The following is a 19026-nucleotide window of genomic DNA, read 5'->3' as shown; positions in this document are numbered from 1 at the left end:
ATACCATGTGATCCATCAATAATATGATCAAATTGTGTTTGGCTTAGTTTGCATAGTATTAGATTCGGCAGATAGTTTACCTACTACTTTCGAGTATCGGGATTCACACGTCATTAAAATAAAAAATAAAATTAATTATAATATTTAATCCAATTTGCACCAAAACTACTCCATCAACGAAATATTGTAAATGCCATATGTAAAATTTTTAAGTTATAGTTTACCAAAAATTTTGATAATAATAATATATAATTTGATATTTTTGATATAAGTATATAGCGATAATTTAGTTTATTATATTGATTATTAGGTATGAAATAGCATTCAGGACTGTAGGCCATATCAAACCATCCTAGACCTCTTTTACGTGTGTTAGTTAAAAAAAGATATTCCTCTATTATGAAAAGAGAAGTTCATGCTTCAGGTCCCAGATCAGATCTTAAAGCCATAGGAGGAGAGGAACACGAAGTTCACAAATGAAGAATTGGACCATAGGACCTCCAAATACAGGTTCTTTCTTACAACAAATCCTCACAATTCTCAACCACTTTGATCCATCATAATTCATCCATTCGGTAATGTGTATCGAATCTTTCAGATTATGATTAAATATATGTATATGCACACGACACTCCATGTTTAATTCAACTGAGATGAGAAATGTCAATCCCATCAGGGATCTTGAACGTCTCTGCTGCACCAAATTTCTTCCACTCTTCCCCCACCGAATCATCTTCGTCGCTGTCCCTCCCATCATCAACATCGTCCTCACCCTCACCTACAGAAGATGACAAGTTGTGGCAATCAGCAACACTTTTAGCTCTACACCCATGAACTGCCAGCATCTTCACTTGTCGAAGATGAGAAATTTCCACTACAACTGTATCATCATCCGCGGGAAGAGGCTGTTTCCATGGCTCCCCATCAATCCTCATGTATGTGTGGTCGGTTGCACCCTTATGGAACTCAAATCGAATTCGATGCGCCTAGATACAATCCAATTGAAATAGCAATAATAACAATCAGAAGGATAGCACACTTTGTGCAAATAAGCCATGGTTCAGAGTATGTGTATACAGTATACCTGAGCAAGGCGTCTTCCATGCCCATTTGGAGCAAGTAAAACTAGTCCGTGCCAAGCATCCCTAAAACCAACAATCTCGAGCAGGCGATCATCAACCAAAGGTGGAGTTAATTCTCTCTGTAAGCATAGGTTATCAAATACCCCATCAATTTCTCACAAAGAAGAGAGGGACTAGAAGAAAATAAAGGGAGGATGTTCGTGGAGGTTACTAACATCACGACGCTTGTTTCTATTAGGAGTTCCCCAAGGATTTAGTCCACCAGAAAAGCTTGGCAAATTAAGGCATACAATTGACCTGATGCTGTAAATTGGAAAAATTAAACCCAAGTTAGTGTTCCAGGTAATAATGGTATCCCTACATGCCCATAAGTAAAAAATTTAATGAACGAAATTCATAACAGTATAGTGTCAAAAGTATGAAAATAAACAGTAGAACTCTCAAGTTTAAGAAAAACTGCAAGAGTACATTTAGCTGAATGCTCTTCGAATTAGCACTGAATCAAACTTCCTATTGTTCCACAATTTTGAATATGGACTGCATATGCTAACATGCACAGTAAAACCAACATAAACAATTTGTTCAAGCAGAGTAAAATTTACATGCCTGAGTGTGCGTGCACAAAATATAGATATATAGATTATATTGGCATATAATGGAGCACCTGTGAGGAATATGGAGGTCACACCATTCGCCATGCTGTTTCATGATCTTAACCTTGCAGAGTTGTGCTATGTTCCTGAGCCAGAATAATTGTCAGAAAAGAATAGAAATAAAACAAGAAGATAAAAGAAAGATTGCTGCCTTGAAATACAGGTATTCCTGGTGTTGTTGGCAATCTGAGTTTGAACATAGATAATTAAACTAAACTTGACTTATTCTTTTCATGAAAAATGAAGGTAAAGTTGACTTATATCTTTGCAAGCAAAGTGAGTTCTTTAGTTTATCATGCTATGGAACAGAAACTTCTGGTACTGTCTACAATACAGAGCAATATGGTTACTCAATTTTATTATTAGTATATTTGTGAAGCTAAGTATTTGTGTGTGCATCGGCCCATGCGTTTCAAATTTATAGTAGCATTGTAAGCGATAACAATTAGACCCCAAACAAAGAGATAAGGTGGCCAGGAAAAGTATACTATTAAGATAACTCTAATCATTGAAAACGAGCTAAGATAAATATTTGATGTGCGTAAGGTTGGTCCGCAGATGTTCAAAACTATCCCACAAAATCAAATAGGCTACAACTTACTGTAAAAGAAATGAAAATTAACAAGATATAGCAAAAACGTAAAATGCTGGGTGGTGCATCCTAAGCTATGATTTGTGTTTTGACATATTTTAGTGAATTAGTTTATAGTTATATCTTTATTATTTTAATCTATCGAGTCATGTCTATTTATAGGCTTATTTATTATGAATACAATGCAAATTTTTTAGGTTTCCTTAAAATAATTTTACAACTGCAAACTGCATTAGGCAGAGGTCCCCATATCATTAAGATTATAAACCAACCTTGAAGAAGGGTGAAAGAGGGAAGCAAGAAACCATCCTTGTGAGCATCCAAGCTTCGCATAGGTACTCTAAGACAACAATAAGAATTATAAGCTTGGATGCAATAAATCACCATGACACTATACACAATAAAATATAACGAAATACTAGTCCAAGCTAAGACACAATGGGTAGAAAAACAACAAAATAACCAGAGGCTTTATACATGAAAATCTGTAATGTAGAGATAACCAAGTGACAACATTCATGGAAATTAACCAAAGACAAAACAATAAATCAGTTCCCAAACTCTATGTAAGGGAAAATCTAGAAGCAACTAGCATTGAGCAGAAAGATACGCAGATCATTTCCTTAGACTCTTGTGTACATGTTAGCTAGAAATGAATGCTTTGAGCAATTAATAGAATGAAGTTGACAGAAAGAAATATGACTATAAGAAATAAGGGTATATAGATTTAAATTCGATGATCATACCTGATTAACTAGCTGGTTTTTGAATTTTTCTGGATGCATCTTTCGCTCAGAATGGAATGCATAAGATACCTGTGCATCCATTCCTGAGGTATTTGATAACATATAACAAGATTTATAATTAGTTTCATAGTTTAGATTGAGCAATGAAACCAAAAGAAAATCACCAATATCTAATTAGACATTTTCTTATTAGACTTTTAACAATGGAATAACATTTTTGTATATAATGATTCCTTGATCAGGACAAGCATATAGAATAGGATATCTAATTGTCGATTTTGAAGTTCGGAAATTTCACTACATGATTATATATGAGAGATTTCTAATTCAGGCAGAAGGACCAACAAATATATTCTATTATAATTGAGGGGAAGTGAAGAGTAAATGAAATCTGTGCAACTGTTTCTGATCAGGATGCGGTAAATAGGTACAAATTTAAAACGAAATTGAGAACAAACATCTTATCAGCTCCTGCCAATGGTAATTCTAGTTCCTGAGCCCAGTGTCCCAATATCAACCAGAGCAGTTCAAGATGGTTTAGCAGGCATCAACAATTAACATTGACACAATGACCGAACATAAAGAGCAAAATTACACAGGATTCTAGTTTGCAGAGGATTAGATTACACATGTTTTTAGCTTAAACATTTTGAACCACATTACATACTAACCCATGCTGAAATAGTTCCAAAATCCTCCACGGTATGTATCGTATCCTTCCTGAAATCAATCACATATTGAACATGAAAGCTGCCTAAAAGTAGCATAATATTGTTATAATTTCAAATAAGTGAAGAAAAGTATACACATATTTGTTTGTACAATTGATTTCACAAGTTACTTGAGATACAAGCACCCACTCTTTCAATTACTGTTGCAAAATTTGAAAAGATGATCCTTCCAGTAATTCATAGATCAAGGCCACTTGGACCAACCGACCAACCATTAACTGTTCATGTACTGAAGATTTGCATCAAGACTACATTCTAATGTATCATGTTAAGGGAGATAAGCAAAGAAACTATGTGGTTATGTACCAATTTGGTCTTGAATCACAACTGCTTCAACTAAAGATGGAATGCTCACCACATTGAGATCATCTGTTGAAGAAACCCGATGAAATGCATGCAATGAATGTGGCAATTCTAGAGGAGCAATTGGCTCGCAGGGGCCTTGTTTTGGTGCTCTCATTCTCATGAGAATATGCCAACTGGATTTAGAATAACCAAGACAAAGAGAGTAAAAATCTAGGAAATTATAATCTGTTAATGCCTCTATATAGCGCACTATTAATCAATCATCTCATGAGTAACATATTCTTGACTTTGTGACACTAATTCTGTGGAAAATTTAAACTTGGGGAATAAATGGATTTTGCAGTTGGTCCTTAGAGAGAAATTTTGCAAGCTTGTTGAGCTTGAAAATGGAGGCGATGTTTCTGCAACCTAGAGATATTTAAAGTTTCAGGATGCGTAATTAACTGCAGCAATCATAAGTATCACAAAATTATTGTTCCTGTGAATTGTCAAGAAAATATAGAGCAGTGAAGAATAAAGGTAACAGATGAGGGATACATCTAATGAAACATATTTCTGAAGTTAAAGAATTCAGCTCCTTCCTGGTTGCAAGTTATGAAACCTACAGTATTAAGACTTTAAGACATTCAAGAACCCATTCAGTTTAAGTACAAATTGTTGGAAACGGAATGGAATGTGACCATGTTACATATTAGTGGTGTTCAATTCTCATCTTATGCAGTACTAATTTGCTAAGTGAAGATAATTACATGAAACAGAGATGTTTTCATGTTGGAACTGTAGCTAAAACTCATAACTCTTAGAAAATCCAAATATAAATCCATCTAAGTTGAATGAAAAGCTACCTGTCTATTTTCATTACTTTTGCTTTCTTCACTTGATCTAAGAATGAGAGCACAGAATTACGATCAGTTCCTGGATTCTTCTTTCCCTGAAATTCAATAGTGCAAGGCATCATTTACTCAAAAATTCATTTAGTATGGGGTTCATAACTGTCAGAATTGGAAGAGTGAAAGAGATGAATTGCTTTGGGATTATACATGGTACATACAAGATTCGCCAAAATGGATAGACCCAAAGCACAAAATGAAAGCACTAATTCTAGGCACTAATCTTGGTAGTTAATACTAATAATATCTAATCAGTGGTGATGTATGAAATTATGAACAATCTAAAGATGATAAAATCAGCGGGAACAAAATTCATTTCTACAGCTTTTGTTCATGTGGAGAAGTGGACCAAACTAGAGGTGTACCATTGTCGTTTACAGAAAGAAGTACAACCTGGGAGATATTATACCATGTTCTGCATAGTTGGAAGCTCAACTAACACCTTTTGACGCTGTTAAGTTGGTTTCCTTTTATCGATAATAGACATATTTTTAGTTGCATATATATATATATTGTGATTAAATAGCAATGGTCCTTAATTCAGAAACTGCAGGCAATATAAGCAAAAAAAAAGGTGATAAGCACAGTAAATCTACTGATGCAGCATCTTAAACTACAGAAATATTTCCATACCCAACCGAACGCAAATGGCAAATTGTTTCCAGTTCCTAAAGGCACTGTTGCTATTGGAGGCGGTTGAGATAATTTTAGATCAGAAACCACCCCTAGAAGCCATCCTGCCGTCCCGTCTCCGCCTGCAACCTATGGATTACCAATTGTGAGACATTTACATGCCAGGACTGTAAGTAAGAACCTTGAAAGGGAAAGACAAACTTCCCTGTTATCGTAGAGTCACAACTTACAATTATTTTCAAGTTCTCCTCCAGTTTTGCAGCAATGTTATCCTCATCATTCTTGAGCCTTTCAAGATTGAGGAAAAGACTATGCAGTATTCTATCAGGAGCTTCTTCTGCTAAATTTACAACCTGAAAAAATAGTTAAGAGATCAGTGGATGACAAAGAAGCCTTCCAAATTAGAGAGAACCTAAAAAACTATGAGATAGTTACAATTTTTAATAGCTTAAGAAATGGATAATAAAATCATACCACCATAAACCAAAAATTTTATGCAATCCAAACAATTAAATTACAAGGATAAATAACAACATTTCACACCTGCTTCTCATGAAGTATAGACTGGAATGTGGTGAGAAGATCTCCACCAAGCTGACCACCACTTTTAGAGTTGATAAATACCAGAACAGGACATTCTGGTATTTCGGGAAAGTTCTTGGGCTCCAATTCTGGCTCGAATATGTATCTTGGGATGTAAAACTGCTTGATAAATTCCTCAGAATCCAAATTCGACATTTCTAACCTGAAGACAACAATTCCAACACAAACTTCCTAATAAGAATAATCAGCAGCATTTCTTGTCTTGTGGATGATATGATCCACCTTAGAGATGAAAGAATAGCTTATTGTCTTCCCATGAATTCTCTGTTCAAACTTACTGGGCATAAACAGATTACACTGTTCTGAAATATTGATATAAACTAAATAAAGATACTATCGAATCCATCATCACCCAGCCCGATCATCAGAATATTAAGACAATATTCTGGAAAGTAAACACAAAAACACCTCTCACAAGTTTGCCCAATTATAATAATCCAAACCCTAACACATCAGCAGCATCTTAATAAACAGATTCGCCCACGATTAGGGCATCTCACAAATGAAGGACCCAACCCCCTGCATGATAAACCTCTTCTTTGATCCTTTCCACTTCACAACACATCCAAACAACGAAATAAATCGCAATTTTATATGTTTGGCGAGTGGCGACTGCGGCGGATCAATCAACCTCAGTGACCACAGCACCGGGGTTCTCAATTCTCAATGATATTAAATCCATAATTAAAATAGAAATAGAGGTTCTAAGTGGAAATCGAAAGCAGAGTAACACAAGAACAAGAAGAAACTATAACCTGGAAAAGAGTGAAAAAGTTGACTGGTGGAGGGGGGCCCCAATCGAATCGTCGTCGAAAGTCAGATCTTGAGAAGCAGATGCAAATGGGGGAGAGGATAGGTGGATTAAACAGATTAAAAGCGTGAGTTAAAAAGAAGCGTGCGGGTGCGGGGAAGGGAAAGGAACAGTGAGAGAAAATTAAAGCTAGCAGTGATTACGAGTATCATTAATGAGGAGGTGAAGAAGGCATGGCATGGCTCATTCATTCATTGCTATATGCACCATCATCATCATCTGCCGAGCTCAAAACCTTTCACAATCCAGACAGAGAGTGACCGAAAACGATAACGGGACAGGGACCCTGGATGGGTTCGTGCTTGCTTGCTAGTTAGTTTTGTTAGTTATGACAGTTGACCAAGTTTTCTTTCATATAAAAAATCTCGTAAGAAACAAAAAGGTAAGATTTAAGAGTAACTTTTCTCTTTTCCGTCGCCTATTGGCAGAAAATGCACAAACACAAGCAATCATTTCAGTAATTAATTTTATTATATTAAATGTGAAAGTTCGGTCTACCTACCAAACTTTTTATTAGCCTTTTAACCACTCACTCTTTGCTATAAAATTTGTTACTAAAACACTAACAAATAAAAAAAATTACTAATTCTATACAAGTATTTCAAAGTAAGTGATATACGGCATCTCCAGAATCCGACCAGGATGGAATAACTTCGGTTCTTGATACTTAGAATTAGTCAATCTTCAAGATTCAACCTTTATCACATGCCTTTGACTTCTACTACCTCAATAGTCAACGTAGGCTGCTGCACATGAATCAGAATCAGAAATCTGCAGCAGTCAGAATGAATTAATTAAACAATCAAATATGAAGAAACATTAATAAGACACATTTGTGAATTGCAATTGTGATCTGGAATTGAATTCAGAGTTTCCGCAGAGCGAGGGTGAAGACTGCTGCGAATGCATCCAACTTGTTCTTGGGGCGGGAGAGAGTGAACTCCAAACCACCATCGCAGTCCCTCGACTTGCAGAGCGACATCGACGTCTCGCCGTCAATGGACGCCGATTCGAACTTCCTCGCCCTCCCCCAACCGTAATCGGCGTCGTACAGATCGAATCTCGGCGACCCCGCCACTCCGAACAGCCGCTTCCCCTTCAGCTTCCTGAACTCCGCCGGCCAATGCTCCGCCCCGTCCAGAATCCCCTTCTCGTTGTACACCGTCTTCTGTATCGCCTGCCCCAACCTCTCCGCCGCCACCATGAATCCGTCCTTCCCTCTCAACAAACCGTGAGTTGACTCCGCCTTCACGAACGCCAGGCAGTTCCCGAAATACGTCGCCGGCAGCGGCGGGTTCAGCCGGCCGCGGCAATCGGCGGCGAATCCGAAGTACTCCGGCTCGTCGTCTGCAACCGCCTCCGTCTCCGCCTTCACCAGGCACACCCAAACCAGGGCGCAGGTCACCGTGAAGGCGGTGATGTGCATTTCCGGTCGTCTCGTGAGGAGAAAGCCTTTGATCTTCTCCACGTCGTCTCTTGTGATGACGAAAGTCGCCCGGACTTTGTTGAGAGGGAACGGCGGCGGCCGGGGCTCCACCGGCAGCGGTTTTTTGAGGAGATTCCAGTAGGTGGAGTCCAATCCGTCGGGATCCTCCACGGAAGTCCTGTCGTAGAAGGGGAGCGATTTTTCGTCGATCAGCCGCCGGTCGCCGCCGAATCGATTGACGGAGGCCCAGGCTTTGATGAAACGGACGATGGTGCTGGCGTCGCCAATGGCGTGGTGATTGGCGAAGCCGAGGCAAACGCCGTGATCGGGGAAGAGCGTGACCTGCAAGGCGAGGACGGGGAAGAGGACGGCGTCGGGGGTGTTCGTCGCCGGAGGAAGGCGAGGGACGCAGGCGTAGAACTCGTCGGAGACGCGGGGGTGATTTCCGGTTAGGTGTTTGAAGTCCTTGTTGCACTCGGCGATGGTGAGGGAGACAGCGTCGCCGAGGAGGAATCGGGAGAAGGGCCTGGCGGAGGAGGCGATGGGGTGGACAATAGTTCCGGCGAGGGGGAGGAAATGGTTGAGGGTGAGGAGGAGGGAGTGTTTGAGGCGGGGGACGATGAATTGCAGGAAATGATGGCGGGAGCAGTGGGGATGGGGGAGATCGAAGAAGAGGAGGCGGTGGATGGGGGGGAAGTAGATCCAGCTGAGGTCGAAGTGGAGGAGGGGAAGAGTGAGCTCCGTCACGGCGGCGGGGGAGGGCCGAATGAGGGAGCGCTCCAGCACGGCGGCGCACATTGGGGAAATGAAATGAAGAAGAAGAAAATGGGAAAGAGAGAAAAAGAGGTCGGGGCAGGGCAGGGTGGATCGGCCTAACTGCCCGGGAAGGAGTCGACAAGCGTAGTACTTTGTTGACCACCCACGCAGGAGAGATGTAGTAGATAAAGGGAATTGAATGGGTACTGTGTTAATTTTTCTGATACTGTCAGAATATATAATTGTAGTATAGATTTGCTGACTCACATAATGTCATAAACCTATATTATCTACATTCCGGCATGGTATCATGTCGATTAAACCACGCTTGACTTTATTTTTTATTATATAGTGCTACCGTCCCATTTCAACGCTTCTTTACATTTTATAATAGATTAAAAAGTTACTCTGTACGTCTCATGTATTATGGACCTATCAACGTAAATACGAAAATTTAAGTCAAATATAATTAGCAAGTAATTAAAAAGTGTATTAATAAAAATAATTATTATATAATAAAAATAATTATAGATTAAGACTAACATAACTAAATAGTTTAATTAAAATTAAAAAATTATAAAATTTAAAATTTAAAATGAGATTAAAGTGTATAATTATATTTCCAAAAAATGAATTGATAAATTATGTGGGACGGACGAAAATATAAAATAAAAACAAATTATGTGGGAAGGAGAGAGTACAATATTTTATAAGAAGTTTTGATATATATATATTTTTTTAATTTTAATATACTCTCTTCGTCACAGTTTAGAATATATAAGACTTCAGTGAGACTCGACGGATAACATTATTTAGAAGAAAGTTCATTGTCACTGGATATTTCTAAGACCTAATAGACACTGTGTATGTCCAATTAACTATTCTTGCACCGTTCCGATAGTGGTTCTACCGTTTTGATATATTCTTGCACCGTTCCGGTAGTAGTTCTACCGTTTTGATACATTCTTTAATTTAGATCAAATTCAGCTCACAACTAAACAGGTCGACAAGATTTTTTCGTACTTAGCTGTTACAAACCACATAATCTTTGTTATTGCGACACAATTATAAGCATGAATAGTTAATCCTTGTACCGCTTTTTCACAACCTTGCTAATGAATCAAAACTGAAATTTTGAACATGAAAATTTTAGGTAATAGTGAAGTAGAGATATATGATAAAAAATTCTACTAGCTAAAATAAATACAGAAATTTAAAAAATAAAAATAAAATAAAATATGATAGAATCAACTTGCTTATGAATCAAAAACTGAAAACTCATTAATAAATTATATAAAAGTATGAGAAAAAAAATTTAAAAAATAGAATATATTGTATGTATAAAATGATAAATTGTATGTATAGTTATATGGTCGAGGATCACTAGCCTCTCCCCATCCAGGCCCCGCCTCTCTCACATACACTGTATATATACATTGTATATGTATGTATATGTGCATACATATATGCATACATATATATATGTATGTGAAGGGGGCATCGGGAGAAGGCCGTTATAATTATATATAAATTATTTATTTTGAAATAATTATTTATAACTTACTAATAACTATTTATAATTTATTAATAATTATCTATTTTCAAAAAAGTTTTGAAATAAAAAATATATAAAATAATAAAAAATTGGCTAAGTATATGTAAGTGGAGAAGCTGACAAACTACATGACAGTAAATACAGGAATTGAGAAAATGCAACAGAGTAATTGCAACATGAATAAACATTGTTAACTTCCGTGCAAAGTTAATGCATCTATTGCTCATATATGCGTCGTTTCCCTAATGTTTGTGCAGAATTAATGCTCTCTCTTAAATGTTCCGCGGGCTTTTCTCGCTTATAAATGCAATCGCTCAGATTAATGCAGCTACTGCTTCGCTGATTTCTATACATAGAATTCCGCGCATTCAAATTTTTGCGCTTGTCAATTAATTTTTTCTTTGCTTATGCTGATTTTTTGTCCACTTACATTGACTTTTTCTCGCTAGCATTAACCGTTGATTTTGACAATTTTTGAGTTGACATTTCAATAGCTTAAATTGACTGCCACTGGGCTCAATTAATGGTTATTCTTCATAGATTTTTGCTGACTCAAGCCATAAATGCTACTGATTTTTGCATTGTATTAATGCAGATTTAGGCATTCATGAAAATTATACCATAAATATTTATTTAAATAAAATATCTATGTAAAAAAGATTAATTAAGTAATTTGCTAAATTAAATATTTAAATTATACTTTCTAATAATTTTTTTAATTTAGCTAATTAAATATTTAAATAACACATAAATAATACTAAAATACATATTCAGCAAGCACATCAATTAAATCAATTTATATACAAAAATAACTATAAAATACACCTAAAATTAATAAATTAATATTTTACAAATAATATACAATAAATACTATTATTGGAATAAATTAACATAGAAAATAATCAAATAAATATAGGCATACAATATGTTTAAATAAAGAGCTTAAGAACAAAAATTTCACTCATGCGGTATAGAATGATATTCTGAACGAATATTTTGGGAAACCAGTTGCGACTATGATCAAAAGTAGTTGTCTGAAAAATTCAAGCAATTGAAAATTATTTACAATCTACTACACGACCTTACATAAGACTGGACTTGGTTGAGACTCTGATACTGGTCATGTTGTAGCCAATGATGCACATAAAGCTGCATGGTTAACGGTAAGACTGATTCGCTTCGTATTAACGCAGTGACAATGTTAGCAACTACTCAATCGCAAGCCGGATGGTCATATACTAATGCAACCATTTGCTCACTTCGGCTTCTACCATGAGATGTTCAACAATCGTAGTAGGCGGTGATGGAGCTCAATTGAAATTTCCCACTTTACGCAGGATCGATTCAACTCAAGGTACAAAACCATTGTTCGCAGGCCCTTAAGTACTAGAGTAGACGATTTTGGTGATAAGTTGGATAGTGATGGACCCCAACTGCGTACGAATGAGGGGGTCACAAATAGCTCATCCACGATGAATGCATTCTGGGTATCTCGGCAAACGAAGAATTAGCACGACGCATCAAAAGCTAAATTAGTATGGGTATGAGATGATTAATCACGGCCTAGTTGCATATTTTATTTTTCTAACTTTATTTTTTTAGTACCAAATAAAGTTATACCTCAACTCATACGATCATGCCAAACATGCGATCTTCCTCAATGAATTGTGAATTTTAGCAATAATTAAAATGAATTAATAAATATATTGTGAAATACCAAGTAATAATAATACTAATAATAATAATAATAATAATAACCATCACCACCACCACCATCATCATCTTCTGCCGGGGTGGGATCCCATGCTAAAACATAATATTCAGCATTATGCTGATTCATTAATAGCTATTGGATTATAAAAGTTAATCTAAAAGCTTATATTAATTTAGGGGTATAAAAATAGTTTACTTAGAAGTAATTTATGTAATTGTTTCTTTTTTTTTCCCGTTTCTTTCGTATGTTGTTATTTTATCTTCTTCTTTTGTAATTTCAACACCGCACCAAAAAAAAAAAAAAAAAACATAATCTTTCAACAAAATTTTGAATAAGATTGATAAAGACGAGCAAAATTTATTTGCCATTATTCCAACCGCAATAAATTCCTCAAAAAGCAATGACGATATCGAATAAATAAAAATTTCAGATATTTCATCTCCTTCGCTCAATAACCTGTTTATTTCATAATTTTTCAAAATATGTAGAACAACCAAATATCAAAATCTCGTTTGCATCTATTAAAAATTTGAATAATATACATTAGCGATCGTTATTATATCAAAATATATAAATTACTGTTAATTAAAATAAATTAGCATCTTGAATTTAACATTTACGTATGCATATGAATCATTTCATACTATATTATACAACTCGATACAAAACTCAACATTTCTTAAAATGTGTGACAACATTTTAATAATCAATAGACAACATATTGTTTGACGTTTTTGAGCATATGATATAAATATGATCAATTGATTGACATACAATGAAATTAACAAAATTTTATAATTTTTATTATGAGTATGTATAGGAGTTTTTAGTATGGATTAAGATCAAGAAAAATTTCAACATTCATTTTTTGTACAAAAATATTTATATTATTGTTAATTAAAAATTTTTAGCATCTCGTTGAATTGAATTTAGCATTTGCGTGTTCATGAGAGAGCATTTCATATTATGTTATATACTACTTGATACAACAATTCGCATCTAAAATATGTAACAACATTTTATTATTCAATAGACAACATATTGTTTGATATTTTTCAGCATCTAATATAAACATGATTCATTGATTGACATGCAATTTAATTAACAAAACCAGATGTTACTTATAATTTATAGTGTACATATGCATATAATAGGAGTTTGCAGGTAGGTTTAAGATTGTATAAAAAATTTAGTATTTATTGTTGCATAAAAATACTCAGATTTTTATTAATTAAAGTAAATCAACATTTTGTTTAATTGATTTCAGCATTTATGTGTACATGAAAGAACATTTTATACCATATTATTCAGCACGACATCAGCTGTCGACAGATACTTTTTCAATAACACTACCCTTCTTCCACCATCGCCGCCGCCCTCCGCTCAATCCTCCCATACTACTTGAACGCAAATTACTACTCACCATCGCATCTCTCAACACCAACGATCCACCATCCAACACCAATGACTTTCCACCCATCAACCAAACCCAAACACACTCCTGGAGAATGGAAATCACCGCCAGAACAACAACGATGGCAGTGACAACAACAACGTAGATGACAGCAGTGGCAATAGCGGCGGCGTAGACGACAACAGTGGCGTAAACCACAATAGAAATGAATCATAAATAATTACCCTAAAAAATCTGAATTAAATAAAATATTTACATAAAAAAGTCAATTTTACCCGTATTTAATATACACCATTAATTTTATATCAAACTTAATTAATGGATAAAATTAAATCAGCACTATGCTGATGAAAGTACCGTCACCAACGATCCACCATCTAGCACCAATGACTTTCCACCCATCAACCAAGCCTACACACATTCCCGGAGAATGAAAATCACCGCCAGAACAACAACAATGACAGTGACAACAACAGCGTAGATGACAGCAGGGGCAATAGCGGCAGCGTAAACGACAATGGCGTATACCACAACATAAATGAATCATAAATAATTACCCTAAAAAATCTGAATTAAATAAAATGTTTCACATAAAAAGTCAATTTTACCCATATTTAATATACACTATTAATTTTATATCAAATTTACTAAATGGATAAAATTAAATTAGCACCATGGTGATGGAAGTACCATCCGCAGGGGATCGACATCCTATACTGCCTCTATTTACTGGTTTAACTCATTCATGTCACTTATTTATAAATTTTTTTGCAAAGAAAAAAGTGAAAAGAACATAGAGAGAGAAATGAAATTTTAATATTTAATATAAAAAATAAAAAAATTATATATTCAATCGATTCTCTTATATTTAAAAAATTACGAGTTTCGCATTATCTCAAAGGGATCATGCATTATAAATTAAATATTTTTCTATTGACAACTTATAGTTAATCAATTTTAAGATCTAAATCGCCCTACAAAATAACTTGATCGGGTGGGGTGAATTCATGATCGTAAAATCATGAGTTTAAACTTCTGATACAAATAACCAATAATTATTTAGTTCAAAAGAAAGAACATAATATATAGTATATATATATATATATAATAAGTCATTAACCACAAAATGAATAAAGCTTGTGATAGTAAAATAGAACCCTCGTCTACTCCCCCATCCCCATTTTTTATCCATTTCTCGCCCGGGAATATAAGACTATGAGGTGAGTAAGATAAGACGATCCCCGTAAAATAAGTCTAAAGGAAGCAAAAATTCATGTAACATGAAATCATCCAAAAAAAATATTATACATTTAGACAACATTCCAAAATAATTTTGGCAATATAACTTTTGAAACTATCGCATAAAAATCTTTTTTTGGTGGATTGTTATATAATTGTATTTATATATCCTATATTAATTTAATTATTTGTATTAATAACAAATGAATTTTTTTGTTTTTTTTTTTTTGTATTATGTAAAATTTTATTTCTTACAAAATGACATATATATTGACTATATAATATTAAACATTTTAAACTCAAATTTTAATTTTTTATTAAATATTAGATTAAAATTTTATTTCTACATCATCAATCATATTATTTATTACATAATATTTATAATAATTTTTATAAAAAAATTAAAACCCAAAACCCTCCTAACCAAAATAATTTTCAAAGTTCTTGTGTAAACGGATAATCTACTTTTATCACGTGGCCTGGGATCAGTGTTGCAAATTATATATTGAGTGAAATAATAAAGGTTAAATTACATAAAAATCTTTTATAGTTTAATATAAATACATAAAATATTTAGTGTTCTATTTATTTCGTGAAATTTCTTATGTTAAATTAAAGTATACATAAATCTCTTGTATTATGAAAATCATATAATGTAAGTTTTATATAAATAAAAAAGTAGAATATCTTAAATAGTCTTAATCTAACTAATAAACGATAAATCTTTTATTTTTATAATAGTTTTTGTAAAAATTGAGTAATAGTTAGTCTCCAAAACACTTAAATGGATACTTGATAAATTATTTAGTTATTTATTTTATATAAAAATATTAATTAAGATATTTTATTATTTTTATTTGTATAAAACTTTCATGATTGAGTATGAATTTACAATTAAATATCAACTTTAGATGAAAAGAGTATTTTGTGCATATTCTATGCTACAAAAAAATAATATTTTGATAACGAAATTTTATCATCTATAAAACCATTTTTCAGTTACTAATGAAATTAGCGACGAAATTAGAGACAGCATTTTCTAAATTTCATCCATAAAATTCACCTAGTTAATATCATATGTCTCTAATTTTCGTTACAAATGTAACATTTTATAGTGTTAATATAACATAAAAGAATTTCTCCAAATAAATAAAATACAAAATATTTTATATATTTTCAATAAAATACAAGATATATTATATAATTTATCTGACAACAAATAAATATAAAATTGTAAGACAAATATAACTACAGGTTCAATCCTTGATTGACAATGCAAATATTGATATGGGAAATAAACTTGTGACCAAAATGTTATGGGTTCAAACCCCAACGCCTACTGGTTAACAAAATTATGACACATGCATAATATACTATGATGACAATTAAAATTCTGAAATACTTTTTTTGTAATTTTTCAATGAGTTACTTAGTGCATCTCCAACCACACGTCAATTTTGACGTTCGAACTGCATTTATGCCGCCGCCGGTCTCCAATCCAGCTCCACCATTTTTGGTGTTTGCTACAATGCAACACCAGCAAACGCCATTTATGGTGTGTTTGTTTTATTTTTAATTTTTTTTTTTTTAATTTTTAAAATTATAAATTTGACTTTTAAATTTAATTTTTATTTTTTTTTAAATTTTTAAAAAATATATTTAAAATTGTAAAAATAAAAAGTTGTTTAAAATAATAGGAAAAATTGAATATTTGAAGAATAATAGAAAAAATAAAGTTATAGTTGGAGTAAAATTACTGTAGCAACCGCATATTTGGAGATAAAACTGGATAAATGGAGTTAATGGGGTGGAGATGACCTTAGCAAATTATTTAGTAATGACCTTTTAAATCTATATAGGTATAATATACTCCCTCCGTCCTTTAACAATCTATCCATTTTTTCATTTTGGTCCGTCTCATAACAAAATATCTATTTTCTTTCTTTAGTAATTGTACTATTTATCTAACATTACAAATATCTTTCCAATTTATAATATATTACACAAATGTCATTACCGTTATATCATACAATACTAATAGGGTTAATTTAGTCTTTTTATCTTTATTTCTACTTTATCTCAATATAATACTAATATTTTTAAAACTCGGTGCAAAAAACAAATAGATATATAGATATCGGATGGGGGGTATTAGTTACAACACATCTCATATTTGAAGTTAGATATTAAATTTTGAAAATAATAATAATTAATTTATCAAAATGTAGATATACATTATATCAATACCCAATCCACCACCTTTATATATATATATATATATATAAGTTTTAAGAGTGGCTTGGAATTGGTTCTACCCACCATTATACCGAATTCATTAGCTAAACGAAGGGAAGCTAGCAGCTAGGTTAGTGGGTGGAGTGCGCAACTAACCAACTAACTAAATAGCTAAAATTACTTTCTTTACTTTTAAATTTTAATTTAATTTAAATTTTTTTAATATTATATTCATTTGCTTCTAAAGATTCTATTTATTTTTTGCGAGTTGATCTTTAAATATTAAATTATATCAAAATATAGTAAAATTTTTTAAAAAAATTGCAAAAATACTTCAATTAGTCTCTTATAGTACTAATAGGACATTTATATAAAAAATTATACAAATATAAAAATATTTTTAATGTTAAATATAATAACGTAAAAAGTAAAATATCATCCTTATAGGCGGACGAATAAAAATATACTATCTCCGTCCCTTAACAATCTATCCATTTTTTTATTTTTGTGTGTCTTTTAACAATCTATCAATTTCATTTTTAGTAACTGTACTATCTACCTAACATTACAAACACCCTTCAAATTTACAATATATTACACAAATGTCATTACCTTTATATCATATAATACTAATATGAACAATTTAGTGGTTTTACCTATCGAATTTTAATTTAAATTAAATAAAACTAACGTATACCTGTGCGCGAAGCATATTTTCCTTTGTCTATTAATTTTATTTTTATGTTTCTTTTATTTTAATTTATTTTTAAAGTTATCATATTACTTATTTTGATAAAAACAAATATTCAGCAGTTAATTATTATTCTTTTTACATAAAATTTGTTTAATGTTTTAGTTTGATGTATTTTTTTTGATAATATAAAAAATAATATTTTATATCGATAATGTCATACTTTACTAAAATAAACGAACTTGATCACTATGCCATTTATTATTATTATTATCATCATCATCTAACCATTCAAAATTATGTTGTTTATAACATCTAAGATTCATGAAATGATCTTTTATGTTTATACTTTTGGGAAGCAAACAAGGCAACATTATTTTATGTAGAGGAAATTACAGTACATGTAAGACAATGGAAGTAAAATAAAATCTAACAAAATAGCCCCCAAAATGAAAGTCTCAAATCCCGTCCAGCCCAAAGTAGCCCAAAAGCAGAATACTGAAAAGGGACTAGCCGTGAGGCCCAACAGTAGTATCAAATGGCTGTCCATAGTTGAGGCTTCTAAGCCCACTGCCAGTTTGGCCCAATAGAAGCCTCTTCCATTGGCCCTGTGAGAATAATTTCACCTTAACTCCCGAAAAGGGCCCAAAACACTTGCAACTCTTAAATGCAATTTCCTCTTCTTTTTTTTCTTTTTTTGTTATCAATGGCATCTTCAGTTAGACTATATGTCTATGCAATACACGTGTCCTTTTGATCCTGATAAACTTTTTTCTATTGGTATATTCGGATATTTGGAGATTTATGGATGAGTATAAATATTTTATGATTTTTGTTGATGATTTTTTTTTTCACTTTATTTGGATTTATTTTATAAAACAACGCTCCAAACAAGCGTTAATTTACATCAGCTTTGCTAAAATGATATATATACTATGTTTTTCTGTAC

The 19026-nt window shown here is 33.1% G+C and overlaps 2 protein-coding genes across 3 annotated transcripts; both read right to left on the bottom strand.

Annotated features, from left to right (window-relative positions):
* Positions 1-370: 370 nt before the first annotated feature.
* Positions 371-7316, bottom strand: LOC127247440 (diacylglycerol kinase 5-like). Its single transcript, XM_051269269.1, has 13 exons — positions 6992-7316; positions 6177-6378; positions 5864-5986; positions 5634-5762; positions 4956-5041; positions 4160-4283; positions 3745-3793; positions 3074-3156; positions 2600-2667; positions 1747-1821; positions 1298-1385; positions 1085-1201; positions 371-986 (listed from the first exon to the last, which is right to left on the bottom strand). Exons 2-13 carry the CDS (start codon positions 6369-6371, stop codon positions 645-647), a joined length of 1479 nt encoding a protein of 492 aa, XP_051125226.1. The 5' UTR covers positions 6372-6378; positions 6992-7316; the 3' UTR covers positions 371-644.
* A 183-nt stretch (positions 7317-7499) lies between these two features.
* LOC127247441 (phenolic glucoside malonyltransferase 1-like) lies at positions 7500-9565 on the bottom strand. Of its 2 annotated transcripts, none has more exons than XM_051269270.1 (2): positions 7879-9565; positions 7500-7793 (listed from the first exon to the last, which is right to left on the bottom strand). In XM_051269270.1, exon 1 carries the CDS (start codon positions 9269-9271, stop codon positions 7913-7915), a length of 1359 nt encoding a protein of 452 aa, XP_051125227.1. In that variant the 5' UTR covers positions 9272-9565; the 3' UTR covers positions 7500-7793; positions 7879-7912. The 2 variants fall into 2 exon arrangements, with proteins under 2 accessions (XP_051125227.1, XP_051125228.1); XM_051269271.1 differs by having other exon boundaries at positions 7500-7790.
* Between the last annotated feature and the right edge of the window lie 9461 nt (positions 9566-19026).

Source organism: Andrographis paniculata, unplaced genomic scaffold, assembly GCF_009805555.1.
Source record: "Andrographis paniculata isolate CXL003 unplaced genomic scaffold, ASM980555v1 Contig32END, whole genome shotgun sequence".
Taxonomy (NCBI): Eukaryota; Viridiplantae; Streptophyta; class Magnoliopsida; order Lamiales; family Acanthaceae; genus Andrographis; species Andrographis paniculata.
Note: the sequence above shows the minus strand (reverse complement) of the source record. Positions and strands in the feature narration are given on the sequence as shown.

Bases quoted from the DNA above. Each gene is read 5' to 3' on its own strand.
- LOC127247440 (XM_051269269.1), bottom strand. From the start codon at position 6,371: ATGTCGAATTTGGATTCTGAGGAATTTATCAAGCAGTTTTACATCCCA. The intron at 4,284-4,955 runs GTAGCTTTTCAT...TTCTAAATCCAG, and splicing joins AAAGTAATGAAAATAGACAG to TTGGCATATTCTCATGAGAA. The intron at 1,202-1,297 runs GTTAGTAACCTC...CTATGCTTACAG, and splicing joins ATAGAAACAAGCGTCGTGAT to AGAGAATTAACTCCACCTTT.
- LOC127247441 (XM_051269270.1), bottom strand. From the start codon at position 9,271: ATGTGCGCCGCCGTGCTGGAGCGCTCCCTCATTCGGCCCTCCCCCGCC.